This window comes from Vanessa atalanta, chromosome 18, assembly GCF_905147765.1.
Source record: "Vanessa atalanta chromosome 18, ilVanAtal1.2, whole genome shotgun sequence".
NCBI classification, from domain to species: domain Eukaryota; kingdom Metazoa; phylum Arthropoda; class Insecta; order Lepidoptera; family Nymphalidae; genus Vanessa; species Vanessa atalanta.
The window spans coordinates 9169269-9185138 of record NC_061888.1 but is presented as its reverse complement, the minus strand read 5'-3'; the positions used below and the strand labels follow the sequence as shown (position 1 = coordinate 9185138).

The 15870-nt window shown below is 30.6% G+C and overlaps 1 protein-coding gene across 2 annotated transcripts in view; it reads right to left on the bottom strand.

The window, feature by feature from the left end:
* Positions 1–15295, bottom strand: part of LOC125070937 (steroid hormone receptor ERR1) — a 35484-nt gene extending 20189 nt beyond the window's left edge. Inside the window, exons 1-2 of one of the 2 annotated variants that reach the window (XM_047680962.1) lie at positions 15024–15295; positions 14558–14703 (exon numbers count right to left, since the gene is read on the bottom strand). Coding sequence is in view for 1 of the 2 variants with exons in the window: in XM_047680961.1 (XP_047536917.1) it covers positions 10947–10973 (27 nt within the window). In the remaining variant the exon portion in view is untranslated. Of the gene's footprint in view, positions 1–10946; positions 11058–14557; positions 14704–15023 lie in introns of those variants that run through there. The other variant, XM_047680961.1, reaches the window with a different exon arrangement.
* Positions 15296–15870: the final 575 nt, after the last annotated feature.

The following is a 15870-nucleotide window of genomic DNA, read 5'->3' as shown; positions in this document are numbered from 1 at the left end:
CGGGTGACATTGCGCGGGCGTCGACACCGCGCCCGACCTACGCCACGGCTCGCGACACGCATGCCGCGGAAAACTACGTCTCACTTACGATATCTAGACTTTTTGAATATCATTGTGAAATAAAAAAAAATATATATATTATACAACACATTAATTTACTGGAAACGAATTTGCACCGAGGCTTCTACGCTGAACGCTTGAAAGGTGAATTTGAAAGATTTACAAGATGTTGTAGCTAACGGTCGATTCTCCATTTAAGAAACAATAAAATTAAACACGGAAAAGCCTTACTGTAATGGAGTCTACAATATCTGAAGCAAATCTCACTATCAGAACTAACTTTACAATCATCCAGCGTTATGTTAATTTATTAAGTATTATTTTACATCAAACTGAATTCATAAAATAAACTCTAGAAGTTTTAGTAACAGGAATAGTCCGTAAATATCCAACTGTCAAACTGGACTGAGCAAGAACAGAAACCCCTACAACAAAACGGATACAGATTTTCTTAATCCAAAAAATTTGCTACAGACACCGTGAATTTACATATATTTGTTAGGTTAGTGGCATTTGCCCTTGTCTAAACTTTCTGTCTGTCCATTTCCTCAAGTTCTATTATCCGAGTCATCTCGTGAGGAAACCTAAGAGTTGGATGAAAATCGGCTACATGTGTTCTTATGAAACGGAGAGGTAGCTTTAGACCAGCAGTGGGATGTTACAGGCTGTTACTTTTTACTTCGTCTTGTCTTCGTAGCGATAAATATAAAGTCTGAATCATTGACGTAATTGGAAAAATATTCTCGAGACTTATCATGATAAGCTATTTTTGGACAAACCGATTCTTAGCATGCTATTAAAAACATAATATATACTCAACATCGTGCATATTACCATTAGCTAGTGACACGACTGGACTCAATTAAATTGGGTTACTTTACATTTTTAAACCAATTTTATGAAACTAACTTTCCCCGTTTGGGTTGGTACTAACCACTCATCATATATTCTACCACCAAATAACAATTATTGTTTGTGTTCCGGTCAGGATGATGGTTCAGTTAAACTACAGGCTCGAGGGACTTAACAACTTAGTTCTCATGGTTGTCGGCGATCTAGTAATAAAATAAATGATTATCTTTTCTTAAAGTATCAAATTATATGGGCAGGTAGCACATTTGATTTTTAAAAAAAAAACACTGGCAATAAAAACTTCGCTTTCTAATGGCGGTACTCCACTTTGCGTATCGAATTGCATATTAACGTTGATTTTTCACACATGGTTCGCTCAGTATTATTGACCTACTATCGCAATATTTCATTCTATATGGAAGACGTAAGATTTACGAGTCAAATATTTAATTTAATTGCCAATTCCCCAAGCAAGGTGGAGTGGGAATCCCAACATGAGCTAGCTAGTGATATAAAGTAGTTAATAACCATTGGACGTTTGTACTGTACCTACAATAGAGCATAGCATTACTCATAGATAAAGCCTTTAATACAATACGAGAATATTTAGATAAAACATCAGGGATTTATTGTTTATTGATTTCCGTGGAGGACACATAAATGTAATTACCTAAATATATCTAAGATTATATGTAGTTTAATTTTAAAAATGTGTTACTCCTTAGTTTCTTGTTGGTTATTCCTACATTCCAAGCGAGTAGATATAGGTACATACAATTCATCTCAATCTCAGTCTAATTGAATACCTATATTTTAATTTCTCATCGAAATCATCTGTCTATCTCTACCAAACATTAACTTTGATATTTTATGACACCTTTGCAATTTCTATCTGAAAAAAACTATGACTGCTTGAAACAAAAAATAAATATAGGTACCTACTTAGTGAAAATAGATGCACCTAGATTCCTACCTAAATATGTTACTAACCAAAACATTATCATCAACCATTTTGTATTATTAATTTCATCATATGTTAATGACGAAATTAATAATACAAAATTAGTAAATGGAGATTTGAAATATGTAAGATTGCAGGATCTCTTAGATTTAAAAAATGCATAAACAACAAAAAATGTATAATGCAGTTCGTTGCCACCAATTAATTTAAGTTTTGCGCTTTTTGCATAAAACATAGACGGCAAAACCTGATGATAAATTGAACGAATATGAAGGCCAAATGTTGAATTGATTATATTATTTAACGACCATCATCACATGCAATTTATACAGTCATAATTATGAAGAAAACTTTACCAAACAATTCAAACGCAAAAACAGATTCAGTAAGATTAAACTCAAAAACCAGACAAAGATAAATAAAAAAAAGTACAAGTTTTAAGTGGAACATAGATCGTTATAGTACCAAAACAATGGTCACGCATCGAACCTGTTAATAAGATTTACCTATGTTATAAAAATACACAAGATGTTTTTAAACAAATCTACAATTTAAACTGATACACAAACATCTCTTTTGAAGTGCTTCTAATCTTTTTTAAAGGAAAGGCCGTCTGCTGTCTCTTTTACTTATATAACTTTAAACTTTTAGATAATAATGTTGTTCGTAGTAAGTAAACTATATTGTAAACAATTATTATCTACACGTGTACCTAATAGCAATATTTTCTCTATTTAGGTCCACATAGTATTCAAGCTAGTATACTGTAAATTAGGGCAATGTTTTAGGATTTTTGTACTCACGCATTTTTTTGGGTTCCAACGCACTTTGAAGGGATCAATAGGAAAGTTCCACTTTACCTCTATGGCACACATTGTTACTGTAATTTAGAACTACTAGAACACTGCCTCTTAAAGTTGTAAAACAAAGCACATACGTTTCCTTCCTTAGGCATTCGTAATGTGTCAAAGTTTTAGCGACTAACACCTAAGTCGATACAACGCGCATGATAACTGAGGCGACAGTTACGCACTGCGCTCACGCATTGCGTACGCTACGAGCACGCTCGCCCCACCGTATCGGCGCACGCGCCGCCCCACGCAGCACCACGTGCTTTTAGCCTTTCAGATTGGTCCCTTCGACTGCGAATGATCACATGCAGCGAATGAACGCCCTTCGAGACTGTACCTTTGTAACAACGACGAATAAACGCGCCGCTATAAATTTTCCTGAAGCTACGCCAACTACACCGAGACGCGATTGGTTCAAATACGTTGTGTATAAAGTAACTACCTAATGATTTCCTTTCTAAAGGTTCATTGAATTCATAGTAACGTATTCACGGTAATAATATTCGCAATTTATTTTTACTATAAATTCACATTATAAATTGGTAAATTAGCAATAGGAGATTATCTTTATAAACGAACATAATCACTACCTAAATAAATTCTGTAAGATTCATAATAAAATAAATTATTTACTCTCCTTAACATATGCAATCAAATGCATGCACAGTTTTGTACCTACCACTAACATTTTTCATTAAAACACCATTAGTTACTCAAATTCGTTATTTGGTAATGGCACTACCTGAAATGTTATATCTTATAATGACGTGTAGAAAACAACCCTGAACTTTCAATGTACTACAGTAAATACACACGAAGAAGTTTTACCTTAATATTTCAAAGGGTACCTACTAGTCAAACAAACTTTATAATTCACAATAAACACGACAAAAGTACCTATATAGGTACATACAGTACCTCTATTTAATATATAATAAATTATAACGACTTACTAAATATTCAGCGAGGTAGATCGATTGCAGACAAATCGCCTAAAGCGCTTTTTAGACAATCGAAGGCCAACATGAATGTAACGACAGCCTTCGCAACACTTAAGTACCTATGCATATTAAGTTGCATTCATTTATTAGCAAGGTCCTAATTTTGCATTTTATATAAATAAATTCCCATATTACATAAATCACACAGATCTACCTAGTAGGTAGGTATAGAGGCGAATAGATATAAAATAACTAGAGTTACATTTCGGTATTGAAGTATAACCTTGTTTATTTTCTTGCAAATACTTTCTACAAATTGAATATTTATTAGTAGACCAAAGTAGGTATAATTGAGAAACAGCCATTAAATTAGTCTTCTATTTGGAAACAGCGATAGCTAGTGTCCAACACTTTGCTACCCGTATCTTACTCGTATCGTACCTAGTTGACAAATTGGTAGGTATTAAACGTTCGTTCCCATCCCTAGGTGTATCTCATCTTTTAACTGTCGTTATTGCCTCTTAGAAGATATCAATGAAGTATGGAGATGTCATGTCTAACATTACAAACGCTTTTGGCTTCATTTTTGTTTAGACGTTTTTCTTAATACAATAATGAGGCATGAACAATTACTGGATTTCAATTTTTAAATCCTAAAAACAAAGATAAAATAAAGAAAAAATATTCATAAGTCTGACATTTTATACAGATAGAAAATAATTATCCCTTTGCAATAAATTCTTGATTTACACAAATAAAAACGGTCACCTAACATTTTTACTAATAAAAAGAAAACAAATAAATCTAAGAAAACGTTGTGGATAAAGCTATTCGAGAATAAAACGCAGCCTAGACAGACAGACGACGAAGAACGCGGTCGTAACAACATGGTCCTTTTAGATTAACTTATTTTGATGATGTATAATACTTTATATAATTCAAAATCTCTCAATATATCATTAAGAACCCACAAGATACCTACGCAACATTCCTAAATATCAATATTATGATTGAATATCAGCAATAAATGCTCAATCAACGTTTTGAATTTTGTGTTTTTCCTTTAAACCAGTTTATTAACGAAAAACGAATAAAACTCAACGTCTATTATTAGAAAACCAACGAAGGTAAGTAAAACTGGAAAGTTTAATATACCTGAATAGTGAATAATTTATGCGAATGAAGCACGTTTAATGCAATATGAAAAAAATATCCAAATTTTTCGTTGATAATGAATAAAGAAAGAATAAGGACACAATAACTTCTGAACTAAGAAAATTTAAAAAACTAAAACATTCAGTAAAATTAAGAACAAGTATAGAAACAAAACAAAGGTTGTTATTTGAAAAGTATTTCACGAAAAAGTTGAAGGTAACATATTATAGAATTTACTAATAGATTAGGTTTATTGTATCCTAATACCTGAAATAAAATGCAGACGGACAAAAACTAACACGGTCAGACACAAGATAGCTAGCTATATACGAAATACTTCGGAAGCATCAGCCAGACATCTAATAGGTTAAACTTATAAAGATTGCCATCATAGATACATTATTTTAAAAGTTAGAACAAATGGTAATTAGGTAATATTTAATAAAAATACAATTATGCAAATTATCACACAACACTGACGGATTGCCGCGTCTAAATAAATACATAATAACAAAGGGTTTATTAACTCTATAACGTTAACTAATAATGAAGTAGTTTATATGGAAATCTTTTAACTAAATGTCCTAAAGAATTTATAAATATTTTAGTATTTAAGTCTAAAATTCATATTTGTAAAACAAGGTATGATATTATTGATAACGCGGCTCAAGGTCGTGGCGGTTTTTTATTAACAGCTATGTATTATACATACAATTCTAGCAAACGAAATCATCTAAATAAGTATCAACTAACTCGACATCGAGGTCATTTCAAACAATGACATCTGTTATAAATAATAAAGTACATTTTAAAACGGAACTGGCTGAAAACATAAATTTCAAAAGTCTTAATATAATGGGTACTCAAGAGCATAATTTAGAAAAAAAATTAAGACATAAACGGTTTGAGCCTGTATTGTATTAGTACAAGGTAAAAGAGGGGGGGTGCTTGGTAACGAGATGGTCCCTTACTATTTTTTTGGCGTGAGGTTCCTGATCAATAGGAGGTTAAGAACCACTGATGTATACGTTGTGTTAGGGCAGGCACGCGGCGTCGGCGCGCCGGGCCGCCAGACTCGAATCGCTTTTTTGGCCATAGGGTTGTCGCTTATCAGTTATTTATGAGACTATTACGAAATAATGGGACCTACTCAGTCGCCATATTAAAAATATATTTATAATACAAGGTGTTTTTATATGTTTACGAAACAATATAGAGAAATTAAAGATAAATCATGCTTTTTTAATTGTGTCTTTGTCACTAAATAAAAAACAAAATTAGATAAAATTCTAAACCATTATTTGACAACTTGTCATTGGTCAGAGTTCTTAAAGGAACTTAAGCAACTGTGTTAATTATTTTAAGTAATTTGTACTTCAGAATAATGGCAGACATCGCGGTATAGACATAAAAATAACGCAACCCTATGACAAAAATAATTGTGTGGGAGAGGCCATTCGTGGAATAGCTCTTTCTAAAATGTGTGCGTGTTGTATAATATGTACATAATCGAAGCAGTGTGCGCCGCCGGTTCATTGTCAAGGCCAACTGCCAAATCTCCCGCTCGAGCCCCTTCCCCCCACACTCCTACTCCTTCATGTCAATTATACGATTTCAACGAAGCCAGCGAGTTGCCGACTAAGTATTCCTCGGGCACTGAAGCCTTCTCCCCATCGGCCCTGAGCAAAACAGCAATACGTAACGCACAATAAAATTAGTTTCAAACGATATAATTGACTCTCGATTTCGACTACAGGCTAGTAGGCATTGCTGGCCATCAACGCAATGATCGCGTATTTTTATCATCATCTATCAGATTCCTCTTTCATTATTTAGATTAAAACAAAGGTTTTAACACACTCGGCTTGTTATAGATTTATGATAGTCAACAGCATTGACATAAAACATAGACGATAATGAAAACAAATGTCGGTCAATATATAAGACATTGTAGAAGCAAATCACTTAGCACTAAACTATTGAACTCTAAATACATAATAAAATAACATAGGACGTATTTATATCACGTAATTCGATAGAATATCAGAGAAAAAATACTTGGTCAATATATAAGACAAAAAGCATGATTAGACGTACCGATAAAATAAATCGAAAACTTCATAATAAAAACAAAGTAGAACATTTCCAATTGCTTGTGATAAAAGGTCAAGCGTCATGCATTTCTAACAAATTCAAGATTGAAGTCCGACTTCTACTGTTAGAAATAATTATTTATCTGATAGATTCCTATATGTTTAATTTAAACGCGGAAATAGTACTACATTTGAAATAGTTGCATTTATATCAATGTGTGAAATGTCCATGACCATAGTTTTATGATCTCGTGACCTAGTTGATACAAATATCTCTCTGCACTTGGTACGAATGATATGATAACGAATTAAACAAATTAAACTATTACACATATGAAAGAAATTGAGATTACTGCCATGATTTGTGGACAAAATATACGTATTTTAATTATTTTAGTCTAATTTTTCAAATGAAATAATATCAAATAAGAATTTTACAGCATTACTTATAAAAAGTAGGTAACTATTGAGCGAAAGTTCAGTTTTTTTTTTTTACAACAACATTTTTAATTACTATGCAGATCACGACAAGTGATCGTGAACATATAAATACTTAGAGCTCGTGGATTTAGGCCTGTAAAATTAGTAAAAGATGAAAAAAAAAAATTCAAAACGTAAAAGCTGCATAAAATTTTAAAAAAGTTCGCTTAAAAATTTTAATCGCTTGGTAATTGTGAATTTTTATGACGCTTAAAAAAGTTATGAAAATGTTCGTGTTCGTTAACTCGACACAACTTTATACTACGTTACGAGTTAATACTCGTGATACTTCAATATGTATATTTTATATGAACAATTATATTTACTGATTATACATGCGTACTTTACCCGGTTATTAATTAAGGAATTAATTGATTAGGAGATTCATTATGTCTGAAACGATTGAATAAGTTTGGTTCTGTTAGATAATAATAATAATTTCGTAAATCGATGTAACACTTTTGCATAATAATAAAAGTCGTCCTTAAGGTTTTATGTTTGGTAATAAAATATAGAATTATATGCCTGATAGCAATGTAATGGTCGTGGAATAATTTCGGAACTACAATGTTACCACGTGGGACACCCAAGATTTTAAATAAAAAAGGCAAGTACATATATACGCAAATGTGCGGGCTACATTATATTAACATGACTTTTTATTTTAGGGTAATTGAAGTTTGTTAGGATTTTTTAATATTAAATAAAAAAAAGTTTAATATAGATATGTCAATCAGTATCAACGTATGATCGTTTTTTGGAAATGCATATCTTTAGAACAAAAGATTCCTAATTTAATCTGAAGCAATAGCTTAAGAAATACATTATTGATTTTTAATATGATTCGAATCCGTTATTGTAACGACCAATACAATAAGATACTTGGATAAATGTTATCACTAAGGAAATCAGATGAAAAATTGTAATAGTGTAGGCAGAATAAATTACACTTAGACCATTTTTATATTTTTTGACAGACAGATTTTTTAAATTTGGAATAGTAAATTTTTACTTAATTATGTAAATACATTTCAAAATAAACGATAAGCGTTAACCTATATACATATTATGACATACCTATCATTTGTCGTCACGATATTAGTATGTATATGGAAGTGATGCCGCATTGCATTTTCGTATAAATATATGATAAAAAAACAGTCAAGGCCATATTCTTTATCACTCGAATTGTGCAAAGTAGATTAGAAAGATAAACAATCCCCACTTAATGTAAGTTCGTTTATAGGTATATAAGAAGAAATTTTAGTGAAAAACGTCGAGACTAACGAGAGCAATGTGTTTGCCTAAGTTGTATATATATGTTAACTGTTAATCGTCTCGCCTTTTCAACATCATTATAAAATAAGTAATATAGTCATGCCCATAGGCATTGTAAGCTTCCTGTTAACTAATAATTTTTGTTTCGCTAACAAAATAAAAAAACTCCACCTTTACCCGGAAGGTAAATAAAAACATTAATACCTGAAATTTATGTGCTATATAAGAATTTTAGATTATCAGAGAAAGTTTGATAAGATCGCTTACGTTATCTTATATTTGCTGCGGCCTGGTGCTAAAAGGGCCAAAGTACATCGTTGAGTAATATTTAAATCACCTTTTGCTATGTAATATTAAAAAATATTTAGTTATTTTTACTAAAACTAAAAATGTTACGCTATATTTATGTTACATGAAATAATCTACATCTTCATTGTTTCTATTCTTATTATCAAAAGTGAGGTTTATTTATATTGGCCCTTTTCGCACTAGGCCACATATAATGAAACTAGTAAAAATGAATAATAACGAGCCTTTGCATAAGTCACCGAGACAAAAAAAACACAGAACCTTATTACACATTAATAAACCTCACATGTCTTTTATTAAAATTTCTAATATCGATCGCCCCACGAGTTTCGAGAGCCGCGCGTTGTTAATGTTCAGTTAAAATCAAATAGACTTTCAAACGTCGACCTTGAACGAATGCATATTCAATAGCACGTCTGAACAGGTCGTCCGACGTCTGGAGGTACTAAACAAATCAAATAGGTAGGGAATTAAATTGTGTAATAAGAATAAATCCTTGGGAAGTCTAAGCACTAAGGCACTGGCGTCGCGTGAAACAACAAAAAAATTTTAAGGGTTGTCGCTCACGACCGTGTATATGGGCTGATTATTTATTTGAGAAACTTCTTTGAACACGATGCGGATAAAATTTTCAAGGTCGAACTTTATTGCAACGTTTTTTATGCGTATCTACGTAACTTTCGAGTAAAACTTTTCTGACGGCTTCGGTAACTTTTCAGTTTTGTACGTGTTATGTTAATGATTATAAGATGATAATACTATTTAGCAATTTAATAATCAATAATGAAATGAGTTCGGGCGTTTTTTTTGGTTCCTTCCAATTTAACAAGTCAATTTTCCTTGTCTTCAAAATTACAAAAAAAGAGGAGTATGCATTAAATAGGAAATGAAAAAAGATTGTGTGACAAGCTAGTTTATTAAATTTACGAAATACCAAAACAAAAAGAATACATAAATAATAATAAACTTTTATATTTTTTTTTTATATATGGAGAATAATTATGATGTTATCTTCCTACTTATATGGTAATAAATATTTGTAGTTCAAACGTTAGTATCATAACTAAGCATTACGAAATCCCACTAATATTTGATGTTATGTCGGTATATAATTCGATTTTTTATTATTATTTTTTTTTCTGCTAAGACCGTGTACGACATCCTTTAGAGGCTTAGCGCTAGACACAGATATGGCCGGCGGGCGATCGATCACGGCGCGTTGGGGCAGGTCGGGTACGCGCTTTGCGTTTCGCACGTGTATCACCGGTGTATGAGAAAATAGCGGTGATATTATATCAACCGTGAAAATACCGTACCGTTTCACTGTAACGTGCTACAAAACAACAAGAACTGTTTCGACAAGTCACTATGTAAAAAAAAAAAAATTCTCAGTACGTAGGAAACGTGAGCGTTTAGAGGAATACTGAGCAGCTCTATAGAATAGATCGTTTAAAAGGACTTCCGCGCCGACGTTACGAGGCAGAATAGCGATCAGGATCTAAAGGTAATTTTTGGACAAACGAATCATCAATTGTTAACCACTTGCGAATAATCATTCATTCCAATTTAACTTTACACAGGAACTGATCTATATAAAATACAAACGTATTTAACTAGTAAATACTTTTTTTTATACATAAATATTTTTATCAAAATTTGATAAAACCGTTTAAGATATAATTAATGAAATTAGTTCGGTTAATTTTTAATTATAATAATTAATTATGAATAACAAAAATTTATCATAAATGAAAGTGAAATATTTTAAACAATTCATTCCAGTAATTGCATAACAATGTTTAGAATATGAAATATTTTTGATAAGTAATTCAAGCGTCTACTGTGTGTTGATAAAATGTTAGGATAGGTCATGGCGAAACGCGTTCCGAATAAAAAATATTAAGAGCCGGCTCGTTTTCCTATTTTTTTCATATCAAACATTGAAATGTAATTAAATTGTACGAACCACGTCGTCCATCTCCATCCAGTCCATGTCGGCTTCTATCAGGTCGACTTAATATTCGGGTGCAATGTCACGTTAGAGAACTGCGCGTCGCGACGTTCGACACACGAGTGCAGCGTCGTGTCGTGTGTTGCACCGAAAATTCGTTCCCGCGTGCCCTCCCCGCACACCCCAACACCTCCTCTCGCGAAATTTTTCGAATCGTACAACGCCATCTATGGTCGATCGGAAGCCCACTCCCCCTTCGACGTAGCCTTGAACTTGACAACACATCGCGAGCGACCCAGTTTTGCGGCGAGTCCCCGCCCCCGCGCGCGACTGGCGCACATTGTCGCGGCTGCGTCAGCTGAATGGAACCGAGTGCAGCATAAAGAATATTTTCGCGCCACGCTGCAACTCTTGCTTTCATTGTATAATGTTACATCACGCACTTGCGCACGTATTTACATCGACTGATTAAAATTCCGACTCGTTTCGGACTTAACTTTAAACGTTTTGGAATGATGTTGACATCTCGCTACGTTTGTATTCGACCGTATAAACAATTTAACATTCTTGATGTGTATATAACGGTTTTATAAAAGATTTTACTTTAATATGCCGTTTAAAAAATACAATTAAAAGCGTTATAACTAAACGCATTTCGGTATTTGAATCTATTAAACAAATACACTACGAAATCAAAGCACTGCATTAAAAATATACATAAATTCTTATATAATATATACCAACCTCACGTTATCAATTTTGTTCACATTTAACACAGAATGAGTTGTTAACGTTTTATTACCTTTACGAACAAGTAGGTTTTAACTTATGAAGTTTGAAGTGTGTTAAAATATAAGTATTCAGAATTACTGAGGCCTTGGTCGAAATAACAATTTATTTGCGACATTTTAAAATTGAAAAACATAATAAAATATTAATGATTTCATACAACAGGTAAAAAATGTATCAAAATTGCTAGTGCAAATATCTTTTTAAGAATCCGCAACATATTAATTAAAATAATTGCGATATGAATTGAAAAATAGATTACTTAGTTAAATAAATCTTAGTAATAACATTGATTTATAAAATACATGCGTCGTGATTTTTATTTATTAAATATTTACCATATAAAACGCATAGATAATTTGATTTTAACATAATTTATAATAACTTATAAGTATTTAATTGTTAGATAATCGAATTATTTTTCTTTAAATATTTTTATTAAATAAATTGGCGGACGGGAACTGGGCCAACTAAGTTGTCACCATCGCCCATGTTCATTGACACTGTTAACGATTCCATATATCGCCAATGCCTACCTTGGGAACTAAGATGTTATGTCCCTTGTGCCTGGAGTTACACCGGCCCTCCTAACTATATATCTGAATCGTTCACGTGCAGGATACCTATACTCACTAGAGATTTACAGAGTCGCCTCTGTGATAAAAAGTAAAAGAGTCGTAATAGTTCACGAAATTTGTAAACAGACGTACCCAAAAAAAATATCGAGAATGGTTTTCTTTCATTAAGTAAGTACCTATATTGTTTCCATTAATAATACTCATTATATTTACTAATTTGTAATTTTGGAAAATATTTAAGACTTGATGTTAATTAATTTTAATTTATGAAAGTCATACACGTATTGAAAACAACAATTCAGTACCTCCTGTTTGTCAATCGATTTTCTTTGATAAACCAACTTTTGTGTGACCAATTAAAAAAAAAATCGAAATATCGAGTAAAAATTTTCGAATCATGAGAGTTCATTAATGATTTCCTCAAGTTTTAAATTATAATAACGGTCTTAAATTGCGACCAATGAACGAACATATTTATGTTAAAATAATCTTATTGTTATATGTTCGTATTGCTAGTTTTAAATTAAAAATATAAGTCATATTATCGCAGCGTTTTCAAATTCAACAAAACGAAAACTTGGGACAAGTATTAAGTATTTATTTTCCATTTATATAAACATCACTATATTTATATAAAACATTGAGCTTACATACAAAAGTTGTGTATTAGAAGTAAATATTGTTATGTATAACTATCTATAATATAACGTCGTAAGCGTCAATAACTGCACGGGTCGGGATGTTACGTGTCGAATGTAATCTATTGGGCGACCAGTTGGCCCACTATAACAAGCTTTAGTTTTAAATGCACCCACCCATGTAAAAAAGAAAATCGTTATTTTTTTTAGTATGACTTAAACCAAAGACAATATTCCACAGAGCTATCTAGTCTTCAAAAATATACTGCTTGCTTTACCAGCAATTTCCAATTGGAATAGTAAAACCTTATGTCGTCGATACATCAAGTTTTGGGCATATAAAATATCACTATACAAAATATGACGTTGATCTGTTGCCCCTTTCAGGCTGCGTGTAATAATAACACATATGGCATTCAAATTATTCCGAATATAAAAACCAACCATAAATTAATTATAAGATTGAAATATTTACATTCTCATTATATTATATATATATTTGAGTTAATTTTTTAATTATTTAGTACTGGCAATTTTTTTGTATGTAGGCATTAAAAGATAGATTATATCATTATATCATATCAACATGCAGTTCAAATGACTTTACATGAATCAAGGAAAATATATATAATTCGCGCCAAAACTGGATATATACAATTTTCCACAACCCCTTTAGAATTATTCAATATAACCCTGATTTTAAAAAGTAATTAAAATATTTCTCATAATATGTACATAATTGCTGTAAAATATACACATTCATTAGTGACTGTATACCCCATACAATCACTAATTAATATTTATATGTTACAGTATAGTTTACTTCTACTCTATGTAAAAGAAAACTATATTTAATAACGGTCCATCTTCTTTGAAAGGAAAAGAAAGAAATTTATTTAATTAATTAACATAACTCTTACTCAAAACTTGAGCACCCTCGACTTATTAAAAACTTTAAAAAATAATTTCATACACAAAAATGGCTACTTATTTTTTTTTTTATATATATCTGCTCTTATATAGGCTTAAGTCCCTAAATATTTGTGTCAATAAATAACAATACTTGAATAATTAATATATTATGACTACAACCGCCATCTAGTGTTGAACATTAGAACTTATAAATATGTTTTAATTCACTTATTGGATTCTAATAAACATGCTATTAATTGTATTTAATAGTTTGATATGAACTAAATAACCATCAATAAATCTTAAGTTAATTAATTGTGACATTGCCATTAATTAAAACTATAATTAAATTATACAACATCGGCTTTTAACGACATTGTATACATATGGCATTGTTAAATAAGATCCTCTTAGGGGTTGAAATTGAAAAAAATACACACAAATTCCTCATCAAGGTTAAAACAATTCATATAACTCTATGTAAACGAGTAAATTAAATAATTAACATTATTTATTTAAGTAACCCAGTTAAATTTTAATAGGAAAAAAAAAATTCTGAATCATGGCAATTATAGTAACCTAATTAAAAAAAAAGACATAAGAAAACAACACTGTTTAAAATAATTGAAACAGGTTACTTAAAAATATATTACTTAGTACATAATAACATTATTGGAAATAAATTTTTATTAATTAAAAATTAACTTACCTTATTTGAATTTGATGCAACTTGTAACAAGTAGAATATGTACACATTTTCTCATTATTCCGATTATTCTGTAATTTCAATTCTTAATTCTTAGTATCCAGATGCTACAACCGTAAAACATAACATCATTAACTCAGTTTGAGTACCTGAAATTTTAAAGTTTGAATTTAGAAGCAATATCATATGTTATTTATGTATTATTTTTATGTTCAACATTTCTACACAGTATGATTTATTAAGGAAAAGTTACAACTAATCTTATTGTTACATTAGCTTAGTCTTACATCTTAAAATAACAGGAAAATAATATGGAGTTCAACAATTCGAAAACTCTTCTTTTTAACAATTATGTATTTTGGATATTATAAATGTTAAAATAAAAAAGTACACTGTGACTTCTAAATGATTACTCAACTCATTATGTAAACACAATACAATATATTCTTAAAAAAATAAAGTTACTTACTGAAGTACAATTAAATCAATCGAAGGTTGTTCCACATCAATAACACCATTAATAATTGTTTTATGTGCTATTATTCATGAAATAAAAATATCTAATGTTCTGTCAAATTCACTTTTATAAACATTCCAGAATTTAATAGATTATGTTCTAAAAATTGTTCATGTCCGTAAAAATTTTCAAGTTTTTTAGAAACGTTTTAAAGAAACGGAAACAATGTAGATGATTTGAAAAAGCATTTAAAAGATACGAAATTCGAAATTTCCATTACCAAACAAGGTTAGAAAATTTGACGTTTCATAACATTTTTAGGTGCAACTGCAAGGCCAAATTTTGCATCGGAATTTTTACGTCACTTTTACACATGAAGGTATAGGAGTTTTGGAATTGTTCATGAAGAAGAATGTTTACCAAGAAAATTAGAATTGAAATTGTGAAGTGTGTTTTGAACAAAACATTTTTAAAATTTAATATAAATTAATTTTAATAAAAATAAATAATTAATTACTAAAATATTATTATTATACAAATTATCCCTTTTGTTTTATAATCTGAGCAAACAGGTAATCTGTAAACCTGCCTTATTACACTATTTCATAATTATTGTCATTTAATCAAAAATTATAGCAAAATTTGAATCAAACTTAAAAGCAATTAATTTTATTGTATCATGCTAAAACTATTAACCAATAATTATATAATAGATCTCTAATTTTTAGCTCGACACTGATGTAATTATATTATTTGTTTATTATTAAATAAATAGTGACATAAATAAAGAAAAACATTACAGAGTAAATAAGTAAAAGTTTTAAGTTAAAATTATGTTAACAATCATATAATTTAATAC